A 19447-nucleotide genomic window follows, 5' to 3' on the forward strand; every position below is an offset into this window, starting at 1 on the left:
TTTTGAGTTTAGTAGGCCCGATGAAGATCAGAGTATTCTCAGAATTGGTAAACAAGAGTAGAGTGGCAGAAGAATATTTACGGAAGGCTACTGTGGCAGAGAACGATCACAGGGAATTCCACCGAAGGGAGCATAACTAGAATTTTGCACCAAGGGGTCAAGAATTCAAGCGAAGAGGAAATGCGCAATAATTTTCCCAAGGTCGAGACCAAGTTGGAACGAATGACGATCACCAAGGAAATGGTAGAGGAAAATAAACAAAGGCTACTTCAGAGGAGCTAACATGTCAAAAGTGTGGTCGCTACCATCCGGATAGGCCGTGCCGTTTTTGCTTGGGCGTATGTTACAAGTGTTGTTTATCAGGGCACGTATCTGGGAATTGTCCGCAGGGAAGGACTTAAGATAGGGGACGATCGAATCAACAGGGTTTAAGTAATTGCGAAATTGAAAACCAAAATTTAAATTGTAGTGTGTGATTTTGAAACACCGTATTTATTCATAGCCTATGTCAGGGATGAGGATGTAAGACTGAAAGTGTCAAGCTTAGTGTTAAGCTTGGGATCTGGTTGAAGGGAGTAATGAAAGAAAAATCTGTTTGACCGAGTGCTACCCTGTGGAGAACACCCATTTTGTCAGTAGAAAAGGAAGACCATAGTAGTAGACTGTATGCGAGAGGAAGAGTACCGGTGAATCTTCGCGACTCGATCTAGCTTTCCTTTTGTAACCTGCATTGGAATTTTGTTTCGGAATTTTCCTTGAATAATGAATGGTTCATCTTCTACAATTCTAACCCCCTTACGTGCATATATTTATATTTGAATTTGTTCATCTAGGGGTGAGCCTGAGCTTGTTTTGGTATAGACAAATGATTCTTGAGTCTTGAAAATTGGCTGAAGGTTGAGTGCTCTCTTCACAACCTTGTATCTTTCAAGGTCAATTGAAACTTACTTGATTCAATATGCCTTATCCTTGCTATCAAATGTTTTTGTTCTGGCTTCCTTTCTTGAGATGCATCTTAGTTCTTTTTCTCGTACATTTTGTTATTCTCTAAGACTTAGTCTGAGCACCATATAAGACATCTTTCTATTTCTAACGAGCACCATATATGTTGTTTAATCGCCTCTTAAGCCTAATACCTTTTCGAAAATCAACTCGAGCTTAGTTTATCATCTGGTACAATTTTTAGATATAACCATTAAGGCGTTAGTTCCTTAGAGCAGGACCTTTGGACGCGGAAGATGAACCGTGTAAGTATGCGACACCAAGAGAAGTGTTGGGGCCTTAATTCTTGTTGACCGTATTGCTTGAAATTACATTGGCATGCAAGGATGCATCGTGTGTGTGGATGCCTGGATGCGAAGAAAACTTTCGAACCTTGAGAAGAAGATTAATCTCGGTACCAGTACTCACAATACTTGAACTTAATAAACCATTTAAAATTACTATGATGCATTATCGAAGGGTTTAGGATGCACGTGGAGGCAACATCGTAAAGTGGTAACAAATGCCCTCAGTAATAAGACCCTGAGTATTGTTGGAGGACGATTAAGGAGAAGGAACCATTAAGTAAGGTTGTAGTCTAAAGCTGGGTGTTGAGGTAGCAGTTGGAGGTATCAGACTGAATCAATTGTGAATTTCAAGGAGTTGTAAGGCCGAGAGTTTGGATAGCGCAGTAAGAGGATAAAGAGCTACTAAGAATGTTGAAGCATGTCAAACAAGGGAATTAAGCATCTTAGGTTCTGAATTGATAGCCGAAACCATGAGAAAAGAATAAGTGAAAATCGAGTTAAGATTTTAATTGCGCAAGCCAACATAATAGTTATGCAAACCAACGGAGTGAGCCTAAGGAGTCTAAAAGAGAAAGCTATGTATTCTTGAAGATTACTTTGGTGACTGGTAACAGATGAGTGATCGACCTAAAGGAGTTTATTCCGTCTGAGGTATTAGAACAAATTGAACCGGTGGTATATCAAGTGTTCTTACAGCCGTATCTCTCGAACTTGCGTGAGTATTTCGATCCATGCCACGCAGCTCTGGGAATACATTCCCAATACAACTTATGTACTAGAACTTGAACCAATTCAATTCAAGAATGATATGAAGTTTCAAGTGACCCCAATTAGGATTGATAACGTAAACATTAAGGAACTCTGAGGAAAAGATGTCTCATTAGTGAAGGTGACTTGAAAATCAAGTCGGAATGAAAAAGCATACCGGAGAACTTGAATTGAGTTTGAGGAAGGACTAACTGCACTCATTCGCAAGTAATTGAATTTTGGGAACAAAATTTCAAATTAGGTGGGTAGGATGTAAAACCTGCAAAATTAATAAATAATTAGCCAATAAAATAATAATAAATAAAAGAAATTATAAAATTAATATTTTTAGTTTAAAGAGGTATAAATAATTAAAATACAAATTTTGACACTAATTTTAAAGGTTTTGGCTCAAAATTAGGCCAAACGGACCAAATCGGTTGAATTGGGCACGTATTGGGCCGAAAGCCCAACCAAACTACATGTTAATGAAGGGCATCAGCCCTTCTTTCCCAAATCAGAAGGGGATTCACATTGAAATCATGAGAAGGGAGAGGAAGCCATTGCCAAACCCTTGATTGAGTTTCAAATCCATATAACTTTTTATTCGGAACTCCGATTACCACACACCGTTTATGACCACGTGATCATCACGACGAGCTCTACAAAATTTACCCAATAATTTGGTAAGAAAATATCAATTTCCCTCTCAGTCATTCTCTCTCTAATTTTGAAATTTGAGTTTTAAGATTTTGATGTTTTGATGTGTTTAGGATCAATCTAACTTGAGAAAATTATTGGGTTTTGGTCCCATGACGCTTAAGAAAGGTAAGAACTCTAAACTCTTTTAGTGGATTATTGAGATTGTAAGCCTTGAGGTTAATTATAGTGATATATGTGGAATTAGATTGAATTATGTTGATTCAGAGTTCATTGATGATGTTGGGAGCTTGAATTGGAATCTTGGGAGCTAAATTTGTGATTTGAGAGGAGTTGGAGTCTTGGACGGTTGTAGAACGAAGATAATTGAGGTGTTCCAGGCTTTATGAGGGATTGGCCAAGGTATGATTTCGGTTTCTCATAGATAACATATAATATTTCGTAAAAATTTAGGCTAGATGACTATAGATAAGTTGTATGATATGGAAGGTTGAGGTTTAGTGACTTGTTGTTGGAAATTATTGAGTGGGTGGTTGAAATATATGATGATTGATTATTAATGATTGTGAATAATGATGATTTTGTTGGTTGATGATGTTGGTGTTTGATAATGATAATATATTATGATGAATATATAATGTTGATGTGTGTTGTAATGAGAGCTTGGTTATATTGATGAGTTGTTGAAGTTGATTGAAAACTGGTGTTATAATTGATTAGACTAATTGATGAATCATATGTTGAATTGATTGAATTGGTAGAGTAGTTACGGAATGAAGGTGGATATGTGTATTGTGGAGGATTGGTGCAGTTTGGTAAGAATTTGAAAGGTTTGGAACTAAAAGTTTTGAATAAAATCTATTTTAAATTAAAGATATTTTAAGAGCTTTAAGATGGTATAATATTTAAGGAATTTGGAATTTTATAGAGGAAGTTATAGACGCTCGAAGTTAGGTACGAAAAACTGAATGTTTAGACTTACCAGCTTTTTTGCTTTTACTGCTATGCTCACGCACGCAGACACACCCACGCGATGCGGCCATTAGGCTTTGCCCAGAGGTTCATGGCAGGGTGACGCGTATGCAGGATGAGACATTTTTGCATGACCACGTACGCAGACAGAGTGACGCGTACACAGACCCCTGTTTTTCTGAAAGGTGGATTTTAAAGTTTTAAACCAATTCTCCAGCTTTCCAAACCTCTATAACTCTTAAGGGTGTATTTGTTTGAGGTGAAAATGGGAGAAAGGAAAAGGGAGGGAAAGAAATAGGAAAGAAAATAGTTATTTTTCCTTGTTTGGTTGAGGAGAGAAATGGGAGAGGAAGGAAAATGGATGAAAAAATATTGGTGGGACCCACCAATTTTTTTCCCTCCAACAATGGAAAGAAAATGGAGAAAAAACTAAATTTCTCTCTCTACTTCAAATATTATCCCTTTACTTTTTTCTATATAATATATAATATAAGGGTAAAATTGTCTTTTTATAACATTTCTTTCCTTTTTATTTTCCTTTCATCCAAACACATCTAAAGAAAATAAAAATTCACTCAATTTCTTTCCTTTCCTTTCTATCTCCTTCCTCTCTATTTCTTTCCTTCCAACCAAACATAGCCTTAATTAAAGCCTGATAGTTGGTTTTTAGGCTGTGAAGTGTGGGTAAAATTGTTGGATGAATTAATTTGATATTGAGGAAGGTTGTAAAGTGGAGATTTGTTATTGAAGGGTGCTGAAAATGTTGAATGTGATAATAATGATAATTGATTAAGATTAAATGAATTTATGTTTGTGATACCTGAACAATAGTAAGGATTATGGTTCGTCTCGCTTGCTCCTGATCAATGTTTGAGATTTGATAATAATGATGATTGATTAAGACTAAATGAATCTATGTTTTAGATACTTGGAAAGTAGCAAGGATGTAGTTCGTCTCGCTTGCTCCAGATCAGAGATTGTGATATTTGGGTAGTAGCAGCAGTAGTGGATTAATCCACTTACTCCAGGTTGAGCTTATAAACACCCACCTAGGTAGTAGCAGCAGTATTGGTTATTCCACTTGCTCCAGGTTGAGCGGGTAGTAGCAAGGGGGTTGTGGCTCAGGCCCGCTTGCTCCGCGAAGGGTGTTTCTGTCCAAGGTTAGCTACCAGAACATGTCGGGTTGGCTTTATAACCGATAGATAAGACTCATCAGCCATAGGACAGGCATACATCATATGCATTTGTATGTTTTTTCTTAGGTGTACATTATATTTGGATTGCTTAACTGTATAACTCTGCTTATCTGCTACTTGTTCTACTTGCCGAAATCATACTTCTACTTGTGTATTACTTGTATGCATTGTTTGTCTATACAATTGAGATTTTCCTCGTCTGGTGGAGGAGTGACAAGGGCAGTCCCATTGGAGTTTTGGAGGATTGGAGGAAAAGGGAAAACTGAGGGATTGAGTTAGGATGGATTAAGATAGAGTTGAGTTAAAACCTAACTGTTTTAGATACCCTACCTTGTTTCTGGTTTTAAATTATAACTTTAAGATTTAAATATGAGCGTTGAAGTTCTAGGATTGCCTCTGGCTTTTCCGGAGCATTATATTTTATGTGAGCACCACTACTATGCTGAGAACCTCCGGTTCTCATTCCATACATATGTTGTCATTTTTTAGATACAAGTTGAGAAGTGCCTTACTAGGCGTATGGAGTTCCTGTCACAGCAGAGTTGGGACTTTGTATTTTGGGTGTTTTGATGTGTGTGTGTGTGTGTGTGTGTGTGTGTGTGTGTGTGTGTGTGGAATTTTCCTTATTATGTTTTGCTTTTGTTCCTCTTAGAGGTTTTTGGAGAACTAAGGTTTATTTTGAATACTTTGGAACTTGGGATTGTATATACTTATATAAATATTCTCCGGCCAGCCTTGGCTTCGTAGGTTGGGCCTGGAGCTTGATATTATGTATCTTTTGACACTCCGCTCTTGTTATATATACGTGTATTTACTTTTTTTTCGTACGCAAATTTCTATACGTGAGCGTTGCATTTTTTTTCACTTTTTTACTTAACCAACCTTCAAGGCTCCTCGAATAATATATTATTTTAGATGCCGTAATACTACACCACCTCTATTTTACGACTTAAGCGTAAAGCTCTGTGTGGTAGGGTGTTACACTTATTTTCGAACTGAGTTTTTGTGTCGCAATCATGTAATTTCGATTCATTTCTGAGTTAATTATGTTGCAATTATTATGTAATTTCGGTTCATTTCTGAGTTAATTGTGTCGTAATCATTATATAATTTTGGTTCATTTCTGAGTGAATTAATGTGCATTTGGACTCGTTGTCCTACAAAATTCAAAACTCTTTCTCCTATTTCTCCTCATCTTCTACTGCTTCTTCTTCTTTTTTTTCATCTTTTTCTTCTTCATCTTCTCCTTTTTTTTTTTATTTTCTTATAGTTCTTCTTGTTTCACTCTCTTAAAAGGAATAAAACCAAGAAAAAGAGAAGAAATGTCAAACAAAAAAGAAGAAACATATTAATGACGTTGTTTGATCCAAAATTAATTTTGGATGTGTTTTTATTCATGATTCAGTCTTTTTTGTGTGCTTGTTTTCGAATTGAGTTTATGTATCGCAGTCATTATGTAATTTCGGTTCATTTCTGAGTTAATTGTGTCACAATTATTATGTAATTTCGGTTTATTTCTGAGTTAATTGTGTCTCAATCTATTATGTAATTTCGGCTCATTTCTGAGTGAATTAAGGTGCATTTAGATTCATTGTCCTACACAATTCAAAATTCTTTCTCTTTTTTCTCCTCATCTTCTATTGCTTTTTCTTCTTCTTTTTCATCTTTTTCTTCTTCATCTTCACCTTCTTATTTTAATTTCTCAAAATTCTTTTTTATTTACTCTCTTGAGAGGAATAAAACAAAAAAAAAAAAATATCAAACAAAAAAGAAGAAGAAACACATTAATGACGTTATCTGATCCAAAGTTGATTTTGAATGTGTTTTTGTTCATGATTCAGTCTTGTTTGTGTTCTTGTTTTCGAACTAAGTTTATGTATCGCAATCATTATGGTAAATTTTGGTTCATTTCTGAGTTAATTGTGTCGTAATTATTCTGTAATTTCAGTTTATTTCTGAGTTAATTATGTCGCAATCCATTATGTAATTTTGGTTCATTTCTGAGTTAATTGTGTCATAATCATTATATAATTTTAGTTCATTTCTGAATAAATTAAGGTGCATTTGAACTGGTTGTCCTGCACAATTCAAAACTCTTTCTCCTCACTTTTTATTACAATAACAGCAATAATAGCAGCAACAAAAGAATGACGGTGAGGAGAAAATACGCGAAGAAGAAGAAGAAGAAAAAGAAGAAGAAAGAGAAGGAGAAGGAGAAAGAGAATGAGAAGAGAAAAAAAGGAATAGGAGGAGAAGAAGAAGAAGGAGGAGGAAGAACGCAAAGAAGAAGATGACGATAATGTAGTGCATGAACGTAAATGACTTAGTTAGAACAATAATGTGTGTGCGTATAATCACACTCTTTTTAATGAGAGTTGATTTTTGTTAGTGTCAGATCTACTTAATTGAATTTAAATGACAATCTTTATAACAATTCAAAGTACATCAATCTCTTCCTTTACATATATCCAAAATCTAAAATTTTTCTATTTTTTTCAGTGACTAGTATTCACAAAATTGCAGAAATTAATCCTAGAGTTGATAATTTGTGTATATGTATATTAGTGATAAGGTTATGGACACTATCAAGCTACAAAAATTCTCCATTATCATACTCAATTAAGATGGTTTGGCTCGATGAAGATGTGAGTTTTCTACCAATTTCTTAAATAATATTAAATTTATATTATTCGTATTTTAATTTATTTGTTTATCCCCATTTAATTATTCTTTGATTTTTGTTTATCAATTATAGGAAGGAAGAATACACGCCTCAGTTAAGAAGGATATTGAGCCTAATTTTATTCAAAAAAATATTATTGAGTTAAAATCAAAGGTGAAAAGGATGTCTTTAATTTAACATAGTGTTTGGTATAGAATTTATTGCTTGAATTCTCCCATGAAGTTATGGACAATGGTGTATTCGAAGTATTGGAAAATGCTATTACACCAACCAAGCGACTATCCTCGAAGTTGGAAGATTTGGGGGTGGAAGGAGATACCTCAACTTGCAAGAAGATCAAAATTGAGAATGAAAATTGAGAATTTGGATGCACATATTTTGAAATTCCTTTTTAGAGTCTATCTAATAGAACAATACTAAACATATGTTTATTTTAGTGAAAATAACTTTTTTTTAGTTGTTATTTTTCTTTTGGTTCTTTTCGATTTTTATGTTTGGAATTAGATTTTTTTTTATTATAAGTTGAAATTATTTAGTTATTACCTGTGGTTATATTTTTCAATTCGATTCACACTGTTGATATTTTGTTAATTTATGATTTAGTATTTAATATCATAAAGTCATAAATTTTTCATATGAATTATTGTTGATACAATTAAGTTAGTTAGTAATTTTTAGGTTTAATTACTCTATTGGTCCTTATAGTTTCACGAAATTTTTAATTAGGTCCCTATACTTTTTTCTTTTTAATTGAGTCATTGCACTAATTTATTTTTTTAATTGGGTCCCTACACTTTTTTTTCCTTTTATTTGGGTCCCTATACCAATTTTTTTTAGTTGGATCCCTATACAGTAAAGCCAATTACTGCTAAGAGGGACCTAATTGAAAAAAAATTAGTGCAAGGACCCAATTAAAAGGAAAAAAAAAGTATAGGGACCTAATTGAAAATTTTGTGAAACTATAGGGACCAATAGAGTAATTAAACCAAATTTTTAATGTGTACTTATTAAAAAAATCTAATTTTAATTTTTAATTAAAGTATTATGTTTAAAATTTTAAATTTAAATTTAAAATATAACTTTTTTGAATTTTTAAGTAAACAAATGGTTTAAGAATATTTTTTAAAAAATTATATAATTTATAAGCAAATATACTAACTACAAAAGATTATATTAAATTAAATTAAATTATCAATTTTATTAAAATGTGATGTTATTTATGCTATTTAAAAATAAATTTAATTTGACATTTTTTTATACTTAATTCTGCTTCTAATGTTGTTCTGACAAAATTGAATTAATTTAGTATTTTAAAAAAAATTAAAATATTTTTTCTAAATTTACATAATTTATGAGGTTATTAATTTTTAAATTGTATTTAATTTTTATTTATTTTTATCGACAAATAATAGGATTGATACTATTTATGACAAAATTAAAAAAAAAATTCCTAATTTAACAAATTCCTATATTCCTAATTAATAACGAACATTTAATTAAGAAATTCTATTTGAAAATTAAAAATTTGCACTAGCTAATTAGGAAACTCTATTTAAAAATTTAAAATTTAAAATTCTAATACTAATTTTTTAATTAAGTGATTTCTTAATCGTTTCGATTTTTAAATTTAAATTTTTTTTATTTGCTATATCTATAAATTTTTCTTTTATTCAATTCACATTATTATTTTTAGGTTATCTTTGTACAATAGAAATATTATGTTTTTTTTTTTAATTATAAGCTATTTATTTTCAATCTCTTTATTTTAAAAAAAAAAGATTCATTAATTTGTACAGAATTTAAAAAAAAATCAAGGCCAGCACATTTATGAAGTAGAAAATCCAATAATTTTATATTTAGATAATTTCTTAAGAAAAAGTAAAGTTTTTGTGAATAGTTTTTTTTTTAATAATATAAAATATTTGCCAATAAAAATGTATTATGTATAATGTGTATGTTTTTTTTTTAATTTAGAATAAAAATTTATTTTTTATTTAATTGTATCTTTTACTAGAGAAATTTAACGTTTGATTATTATTTCTATTATTTGCTAGGATCTTTTTTCTATGTTAATGTCTCGATTTAAAAAAAGTTTTACGATTTTAGTCACTTGTGTTTGATAAAATTTATTTATTATATATTTAAATAATAAAATTTATTTATTATATATTTAAATGATAAAATTTAATGAACCTATTGAACCTAACTTTATGTGAATTATAAGATATTAATACAAAATTTGAAAAGGGTTTTTCTGCATTCATCAAATTCAGCATTTTAATTTTTTTTATTTTTAATCATAATATTTTATTTTACCATATGCTCACAATCTTTTATAGTTGAGTGGAGACTAAAAAATAACAATAACAATTTAAATTGACTGGTTAATATTTTTAGAATTATTTGATCATGTTCGACACCCAAAATTATTTAGAACTTTATCTACATACATGATTTATGGATCATGTGGTAGAGCTTTCTCAAAATCTTCCTACATGAAAGATGGGTACTGCACCAAATATTATCTCAAAACATTTAGTAGCACCACAGTTATCGAAGATAGTGGATATCCATCATATAGAAGACGAGACACATAAGTGATTACCGAGAAGAAGGGAGTCCATATGGATAATAAGAATGTGGTTCCATACAATGCATATCTGCTAATGTCTTATCAAGCGCATGTTAATGTAGAGTACTGTAATAAGTCAAATACTATCAAATATTTGTTCAAATACGTGAATAAAGGTGTAGACAGGATAGCAGTTGGAGTTTCAAAAGAAGCTTCCAATTGAGAGGATACTCAGGTTATTGATGAGATCAAACAATTTTATGATTGCTGGTATTTGTCTGTATATGAGGTTGTGTGGAGAACTTTGACTTAACCTTCAGTGATGAGATTAACCTTTCATTTATCTGAAGAGCAAAATATTATCTTTAAAGATGATGACGATCTTGAGAAAATCGTGGAAGAAGAGGAAGAAAAATGTACGATGTTCTTAGCATGGATGGAGGTCAACAAAGAATTTGAAGCAGGTCAAACTTTAACGTATGTTGAGTTTTCAAATCAATTTGTTTATGATAGAGAAGTAAAGGAATGGCATCCACGCAAAAGAGGATATTCTATCGAGAGGTTAAACTATGTTCCACCGGGTACAAGTGATATCTACTATATGAGAATTTTGTTAAATGTTCAGAGAGGTTGCACAACATATGAGTCTATTAGGACAGTTAATGGAATTATATATTCTAACTTCCAAGATGCTTGCTATTCCATGAGACTACTGTGTAACTATAGAGAATTCATTGTAGCTATTAATGAGGTAACTGAACTTGTATCTGGTCATCAATTGAGAAAACTATTTGTGATGCTACTGATATCTAATAGTGTTAGCAAATCAGATTGTATTTGGAATACAACTTGGACATTATTAGCTGACGGAATACTATATGAAAAGAAAAAAGCATTGAAAAGCCAAGGTATTTCATTCTGTCTTTTTATATATATATATATATATATATAAAGATTGTATTCTCTTATTACTTTTATTTTTATTAATAATAGTAATAATTTTATTTTGGAATTACTTATTAAATATTTGATAAAACTATCATGTGCTTTTGCTAGGACTAAACATGACTGATGACGAATTAAAATATCTTTGCTTTATTGAGATTTATAATATACTCAACAGTAATGCGAGATCTTTAAGAGACTGTATATCAATGCTGTATCTTGAGTTGTCTGATGTTCGCATTTTTCAGAATAAGCTAATAGAGGAGAAGTTAGCATATGACACAAATGAGCGAAGGTTAGTATTCGATGAGATACTCAATGCTATTATTGCAGACTCTGGTGGTTTTTATTTCGTTTATGGACATGGTGTGTGTGGTAAGACATTTATTTGGAATGAAATTTCTTCTGCTATTCGATCTAGAGGAAATATTGATTTCAATGTAGCATTCAGTGGAATTACTCCTACCTGATGGCAGAACGGCTCATTCTAAGTTTTCAGTATCTAATACAATTACTGATGAATCTATTTGCAACATCAAGCGTGGTAGCTTGAAGGCTGAGCTACTCACCCAAAATAGCTTAATAATTTGGGATAAAGCTCTAATGCTCAATAAAATGTGTTTTGAAGCACTTGATCGGACACTCAGAGATCTTATGTCAGTTACTGATCAACATAAGATACAACAATCATTTGGTGGTAAGGTTGTGGTTCTAGGAGGTGATTTTAGACAAATACTTCCGGTGATTCCGAAAGGGAGTAGACATGATATATTGTCACCAGCTATTAACTCAGCCCATCTGTGGTCGTTCTGTAAGGTTCTTAAGTTGCATGCGAACATGAGGCTTCTAATGTCTTTTTTGGATCAACATGATGGTGAAATGAAGAGATTTGATAATTAAATAATTGATGTTGAAAATAAAAATATTTGTGATGAGTCAGAAGTTGAAATTTCAGATGATCTGCCGATTACAACTACTGATGATCCTCTCTCTCATTTGGTAGACTTTACATATCCAAATTTGTTGTAAAACATGTCAGATTACAGGTATTTTCATAGTAGCGCAATTCTTGCACTCATGCTTGAGAGTGTCGAGAAGGTAAACGATTTCATTTTGACAATTTTTCCAATGATAGAAAAGGAGTATCTAAGTTCTGACACATGTCAAGCTGATGAGAATGAAGGTGTACAATAAGAGTAGTTTCATACCAGAATTTCTAAATAATATCAAATGATCTGGACTACCCAATCACAAGTTGACTTTGAAGCCAGGAGTCACTGTAATAATACTCAAAACATATACTAGACTTCAGGTTTATGCAACGGGATAAGATTAATAGTTAACGAACTTCGCAACAACGTAATTGGGAGTGACGGAAGTGGCTGTAGAAATATTGGCGACAAAGTGTACATTTCAAGAATGAACTTGATCCCTTTAGATTCAGGATTGCCATTTAAGTTCCAACGGAGGCAATTTCCATTAGCAGTGTGCTTTGCAATGACCAACAAGAGAGTCAAGGTCAATAATAATTATCACATGTAGTGCTGTACTTGCAAAAATCAGTGTTCACTCATAGACAACTTTACGTTGCTTTGTCAAGAGTTAAGAGTCGCAGTAGCCTCAAGGTTCTAATTCTGGACGAATACGACAATCCAAAGTCATTAATAATAAATGTTGTGTTCAAAGAAGTTTTTAATAATATTTAGGTAAAAAATAGTATTTTCATTTTTAATAACATGTTATGGTTACACTTTTGTACAAATATTTACCATAGATATAACTAATTTATCTATAACTCTACTTTCAGACTTGAAATAAAATATGTAACAGAGAGCACAACATCATATGCCAATTGCTTTTTTTTAACAAGGTTAGTAAAATACTAGGTTGTCGATAAATTTTTATTAGTCTTTTCACTCTTTTGATATAAAATTTAGTGTAAAACTGACATGCTACTATTACAGTTATATATATTCTTTTTTTTTAAGTCTTTTTTTTTTATTGTTCAAAAATATTATAAACTTTAAATTGTTCCATTAGTATTTTATTTTGAATAAAGATAAAACAACATATTCATTATGTTTATTATATAATGACAATAATAATAATATTATATTAAATTCAAAAAATTTATAATTATAAAATATTATTTTTGATTTAATATATCAAATTAAAATGTAAATTCGTGTATTGCACCGATTTAACACTAGGTGCTTATTTGGGTACTATTATTCTGATAAAAAAAGATTTTTTTTTATCTTTTATTATTTTTTAACATGTTTAGCAAATTTTTAGTAGTAAAAATAAAAGCATTAAAAAAAACATCTTTTTTGAGAAACTGTAATTTATATTTTTTTTTTTAAAATTTTTTCTTTAAAAAAAAATATTTTTCATATAATAAATAAACAAAAAAATACTTTTATATTATTATATTTAAACATAATTGATAAATAAAAAAAATTTATATAAAAAATCCAAACATAAAATTATTTTTATTTTTCCATAAAATCTTTTAAAAAATAATAACTAAAAAAAATCTTTTTTAAAATCTCACACAAACAAGCCCTCATATTACTTGTTTTTGCCGAAACGTTTTTTTGGCTTAAACAACAAGTTACCACAACAATTGAAAATACATAATAGAAAGTTGCATTGGTTACTCAAAGCATATTTTCTTCTTCTTTGGACACGCTACTCTCTTCTCTCAGCTTCGTCCTTTTCCACCCAAAAAACAAAAACCCTCAAAACCAATCTAATGGGGCAAGGAACTCCGGGCGGCCTCAACCGCCAGGGCATGCCGGGTGATCGTAAGCAGGACGGCAACGACAAAAAGGACAAGAAATTCGAGCCGGCAGCCCCTCCCGCCCGCGTGGGCCGCAAGCAGCGGAAGCAGAAGGGTCCCGAGGCCGCGGCTCGCCTTCCGGTCGTGACGCCTCACACGAAGTGCAAACTCCGATTGCTGAAGCTGGAGCGCGTGAAGGACTATCTGCTGATGGAGGAAGAGTTCGTTGCGAACCAAGAGAGGCTGAAGCCTCAGGAAGAGAAGGCCGAAGAAGATAGATCAAAGGTCGATGATCTAAGAGGTTCTCCAATGAGCGTTGGGAATCTTGAAGAGCTCATTGACGAGAATCATGCCATTGTTTCATCTTCCGTCGGGCCTGAATATTACGTTGGGATCTTGTCGTTTGTTGATAAAGATCAGTTGGAGCCTGGTTGCGCTATTTTGATGCATAATAAGGTTAGGGTTTTGCAATTTTTTTCGTTTTGTTTGCTATTTCGTGAAATTTGGCTTACTTTTTTTGCTTTCATGTGATATTGAATTGCGCAATTGTCTAGGTTTTTGGTTATTGGATTCGTAGTTTTTGTTTCGAGTGAGTAATTGAAGCTCGGTGATACTGGTTTTAGGGTTTCGTTGGTTTTTGGGTGCTATTCCGTGAGAATTAAGTTGGTACTCAAAATTGTCTAGGTTTTGAGATCGACAATATACCTATTTCGATTTTCTAGAGAGTAATGAAAATTATTGTGACCGTTGCTATGGAGTTTGCTATTCTTTTGTTGTGAAAATTGACTTTTTTGTTAGTTTGTTTATTTGGCACATGCAATTTTAACGACCCTAGGATTTGTTATAGATAATTGCTGTTTTGACGTTCAAATCAGTAATGCTTGCTTATTATGAAATGTGAAGGTAGCTGTGGTGTAAGTCACTAATTTAAGGCTTGGTTTGGTAAAGCTTTTCGAAGAGATGGTTGTGCTTTTTAAAAGCAAAGCACCTCATTTTGCTTTTGGTAAATTAAAAAGTCCAAGTGCTTGTGCTTGCGGCTTTTAAAAGTTAGGGATGCTTTTGAAAGCATCTGAGAGGGAGCTTTTCAAAGCTAGCTTGTGCTTACCAAATTTTATTTATTTTCACGCATATATTTCTTGACATTATATTGCCATTGGAATCCTCATATATTTTTTATTTTTTAACCTAATCTTCACAAATCTCAACACAAATACATCTCTATCAAATATTAGGATAAAATAAATTTTTATAATATTTATATAAAATTTTAAAGTTAAAAAATAAAGAGTTTATTTATTATGTTTATGTTTATTATGAATTTTTTATTTTAAAATATTACATGAAATTTTAAAGAATTTGAAAAAAGAAATTATTTTCGTTATAAATATGTTTATTATAATCTTTTTATTTTTTAAAAGCTGTTTTACCAAACATAATTATGGTGCTTGTGCTTATTGAAAGTCATTTTTAATTTCATTTTACCAAATGCAAGTGCTGCAGCTTTTAAAAAGCTGTCTTTAAAAAACAGCTTTCATAGGCCACTTTCAAAAAGTAAAAGCTTTACCAAACCAAGCCTAAGTCATGTGCACTTATAATTGCAATTTTGATTTTCCTAGGGTAGAATGAAAATGAATTAGCAATAACTTGCTCACTCTATCATGAAGTAATAGTCATGTATGAAACGATTTTTAATGTTTGATGCAATAGACATTGGACATGTCCTTGTGTATCATTAGATTGTGTAATGCAATGTCTTGTTGATGTTTTAACAACTTGCTGGAAATATTTCAAGTTTCTTTTTGATATATAATCTTGGATTGCCAGATATGATAATTTTTCTAATAGAATGCTTAGTGATAGGAACGTAACATGACTTGGAAGAGTGGAAGTTGATGTAACGTAATTGTTTTTGGTATATGAGTTATACTTCCTTTGTTGTAGACTTGTAGTTCATATGGTTAAGTACAGGAGATGTGATTTATTTATTTATTTATTTATTTTTTTCATCAGGTTCTTTCTGTTGTTGGACTTCTTCAAGATGAAGTTGATCCAATGGTCTCTGTCATGAAGGTTGAAAAGGCTCCTTTGGAATCCTACGCTGACATTGGTGGTTTGGATGCTCAGATACAGGAAATTAAGGAAGCAGTTGAGCTTCCATTGACTCACCCTGAATTATATGAAGACATTGGTATTAAACCTCCTAAAGGTGTCATATTATATGGAGAACCCGGAACTGGGAAAACCTTGCTTGCAAAGGTTTGTATTTATTTGTGTTCTCATAGGCTGATGGAATAGAGCTTGAGCATCTCCTCTTTGTATCTTATCCTCTCCATTTAACTCCCTTTCCTTTAAACCGAACATGTTATCATGCTACATTGTGGATCAGTATTCAATACTATGGAATTCCTGGGAATACTTTTTCCCATGTATATATGCACAAAAGGAGACTTCTGTCAAGTTTGTAAATCCTTGTTTTTAGGCATTGCTTTGCATGTTACTTCCAGGAAATTATCTTGTTCTTTGCTAGCTGTTGATCTTTGGCTTATAGGCACTGGAGAGTATTTCTTTTGGAATTTTAGCATTTCATTTCATGATCTCTGTAAAATGAACTGGTGTTCAGATGTTATGATAAAATTTGTGTGTTGGTTTGATAATATTGGAGTTCATATGCCATGTGATATTCAGCATAAACGTAGTTTGACCTGTGTGATAGTATAGGCATTATCTGACCTTTACCTTTCATGTGATCTATATTGCTTTTAATGCACAAGCACATTATGCACTATAATTTTAGGTCTAAGGTAACGTGTTATCTGACTTCAGGCTGTAGCAAACTCAACATCAGCGACATTCTTGCGTGTAGTTGGTAGTGAATTGATACAAAAATACCTGGGAGATGGTCCAAAGCTAGTCAGGGAACTTTTCAGGGTTGCTGATGATCTTTCCCCATCTATTGTCTTCATTGATGAAATTGATGCTGTTGGTACAAAGAGGTAGGTAATTGAAAACCCAACTTCTAGAGGGGATTAGTCAATTAGAATTCAAGAATCTCTACATCCTATGCAAGACTAACCAACTCTAGTTTGTTACTGTTTTGTTATGTTTCATTCACGATTTGACTTAGAAATGTATGACACATGGATACCTGTGCTTTTTAGCTTTTTGATCTCCTACAAATATCTCACATTCATGAGATTATGTGTTAATGTGCTTACAGATACGATGCTCACTCAGGTGGAGAACGTGAAATTCAAAGAACCATGTTAGAGTTGCTGAACCAGTTAGATGGTTTTGATTCAAGAGGAGATGTAAAAGTGATTCTTGCAACCAACCGAATTGAGAGCCTGGATCCAGCTTTGCTAAGACCTGGTCGAATTGACAGGAAGATAGAATTTCCTCTTCCTGATATTAAGACAAGAAGACGCATCTTCCAGGTAATCATGACTTATTTTTGTCAAAGCAACATAGAAAAAAGATGTTTCTGCTGATTATATGTGATATCTTAGAATGCATATTTTGCTTGATCATATGACTAAATGACTTCTTATGCTTTGAAATAAAGATACACACATCAAGGATGACATTAGCCGATGACGTCAACTTGGAGGAATTTGTTATGACTAAGGATGAATTTTCTGGAGCTGATATAAAGGCAATATGCACTGAAGCTGGATTACTTGCTCTACGGGAACGCCGAATGAAGGTTAGCTCTCTCTTTGTGGTTCTATTATCTGTCTGATATAATTAGTCTATCTTTTTGGAACTGTGAAGTTGCTTGCCTTGACTAGCCAATTTTACCATGGTTGTATTAAGCATATGTAAACTGTAGCATAGTTTGTTTACTCCGTTCTTTCTTTTGCAACCTACACTATCAAAGGTTCAGTTGGAGATTAGAAATGGAGGTTAAGACAGCTGTAAAACTGCCGCTAACGTTTAGTTCCATTTAATTTTACTCTCAACGTTTATAATAAGTTTTAATTCTACTATTACCATTAATATTTTTTACGATCAACAGTAAGTCAGTTTTTTCCAATTTTACCCTTAACCTTGACCCTCATTTCCCCATCAGTCCCCCTACCAGCACTACAACTCACCTCGCCCTCACCCTCAACACCACTGCCTCTCCTTCCGCCCTGCCGCGACTCACCCTCACCATCACTGACATCGCCACCCTCACTGCTCACCCTCCACTCCGCTTAGATATGCTGATAGCATGTTCTTTCCTTTCTCGTAGTATTATCTTGTTAGTAAAATTCTTTTATCACTATAAAAGAGACTGTTTGAACTCTCTGTATTACAAATAACCAAAACTGGAGATTAGGGTTCCTACAATTTTCCTTACAGGAAAGTTGTTACAGTGAATGAACCATCAATTAGTTCTTAATATTGGAGTTAAAGAAAATACAATTGAATGATAAGCAATATTTTGTTATTTCAAACTGTTTTTATTTGGTTTTAAAGATCAATCAGTGTTGAAACAAATGTCTTAGGTACAACTTTTGCGTGCAGTTTTAATTGATGGGTCATTACCAAGTTTATGACAATAAGCATTTGTTCTTCCATTTGGCATGTCTGGGCTCTCAAATGAGATAACTTCCTTCCTGTTAGCTTTATCTAAACAATTTATTATCATTTTTTATATATATTTTCTTCCCATTGGTAACATGAGTATAGGAGTCCTAATTTTAACATTAATGTAATTGTTGTTCTTAATATTGACTTATCTTTTTCCCCCAAAGATAAATTTAAAAGAAAAAAAGGAAGAAAAAATCACTATTTTTTTCCTTTTTGTCTTCTGCTTGTTTGTAAGTATTTTATCTATATTCTATTTTGATTTATCACTTATCAAACGAAAGATCATTTGTCCCCGTTTGTTTCATGATTCCTCTCATTCTTATTGGAGTATGTTTTTTGTTTGATACATTCTTGTTCAGGTGACTCATGCTGACTTTAAGAAGGCAAAAGATAAAGTGATGTTTAAGAAGAAAGAAGGGGTGCCAGAAGGGCTATATATGTGAACTATCATTTACCATTATCTTTGCTGTTTTTTATGTTCTAGCTCTGTGAGCATCATGTCTTGCGTTTGTACCATGATGTTGAGCTTTATTCATGTACAATTGCTTGGGTAAAGTTAGATCTGGAGGCTTTGAATCTTAACTCGCAATTGTTTTGTTTTCAATTTCTAAGATTTTTGGAATTGTATTCTTTCATAGTCTTAGGATAAATACGTCATTCCGTTATTGGCATTCTTTACAGAGATGCTGAATTTTTTATTTGTCAGTTGGTTAATCATCGGATAAAACATTATACAATTATATCTACGCTGTCTGGTTTTGTACAATGATCGCAATTGATGGCTATTTTGGTGAAATGAAGTTCCTGTGGAGTAAGATCGTTGGTAAAGTGAAAATTTTAGTGTCAGTAGTTCTTAAAATAAGATAGTAAAATTCATATATAATGAAAATTATAAATTTAATTGTAATTAATTTATTATTTTATTATTTTACCAATCTCTTATTTCATTTTGTTGACTCCACAGAATACAGATTGATTATCATTAAGTAACAAAAACTTGTAGCAATTTAGATAGTCGTGAATCAT

General features: G+C 32.3%; 3 protein-coding genes across 3 annotated transcripts; all 3 read left to right on the forward strand.

The window, feature by feature from the left end:
* The first annotated feature begins 10441 nt into the window (after positions 1-10441).
* LOC148573405 (uncharacterized) lies at positions 10442-11534 on the forward strand. Its single transcript, XM_088505757.1, has 2 exons — positions 10442-11027; positions 11176-11534. The coding sequence occupies exons 1-2, from the start codon at positions 10442-10444 to the stop codon at positions 11532-11534; spliced, it is 945 nt and encodes a 314-aa protein (XP_088361883.1).
* Positions 11535-11679: 145 nt separating this feature from the next.
* LOC107627062 (uncharacterized) lies at positions 11680-12606 on the forward strand. Its single transcript, XM_016329932.1, has 3 exons — positions 11680-11875; positions 12104-12247; positions 12377-12606. Exons 1-3 carry the CDS (start codon positions 11680-11682, stop codon positions 12604-12606), a joined length of 570 nt encoding a protein of 189 aa, XP_016185418.1.
* A 1056-nt stretch (positions 12607-13662) lies between these two features.
* On the forward strand, positions 13663-19043 carry LOC107625150 (26S proteasome regulatory subunit 4 homolog A). The gene is made up of 6 exons (XM_016327729.3): positions 13663-14302; positions 15857-16102; positions 16670-16839; positions 17064-17280; positions 17409-17549; positions 18781-19043. Exons 1-6 carry the CDS (start codon positions 13820-13822, stop codon positions 18862-18864), a joined length of 1341 nt encoding a protein of 446 aa, XP_016183215.1. The 5' UTR covers positions 13663-13819; the 3' UTR covers positions 18865-19043.
* The last annotated feature ends 404 nt before the right edge of the window (positions 19044-19447 follow it).

The sequence above is a fragment of the Arachis ipaensis genome, chromosome B2, assembly GCF_059453495.1.
Source record: "Arachis ipaensis isolate K30076 ecotype BB chromosome B2, ASM5945349v1, whole genome shotgun sequence".
Taxonomy (NCBI): Eukaryota; Viridiplantae; Streptophyta; class Magnoliopsida; order Fabales; family Fabaceae; genus Arachis; species Arachis ipaensis.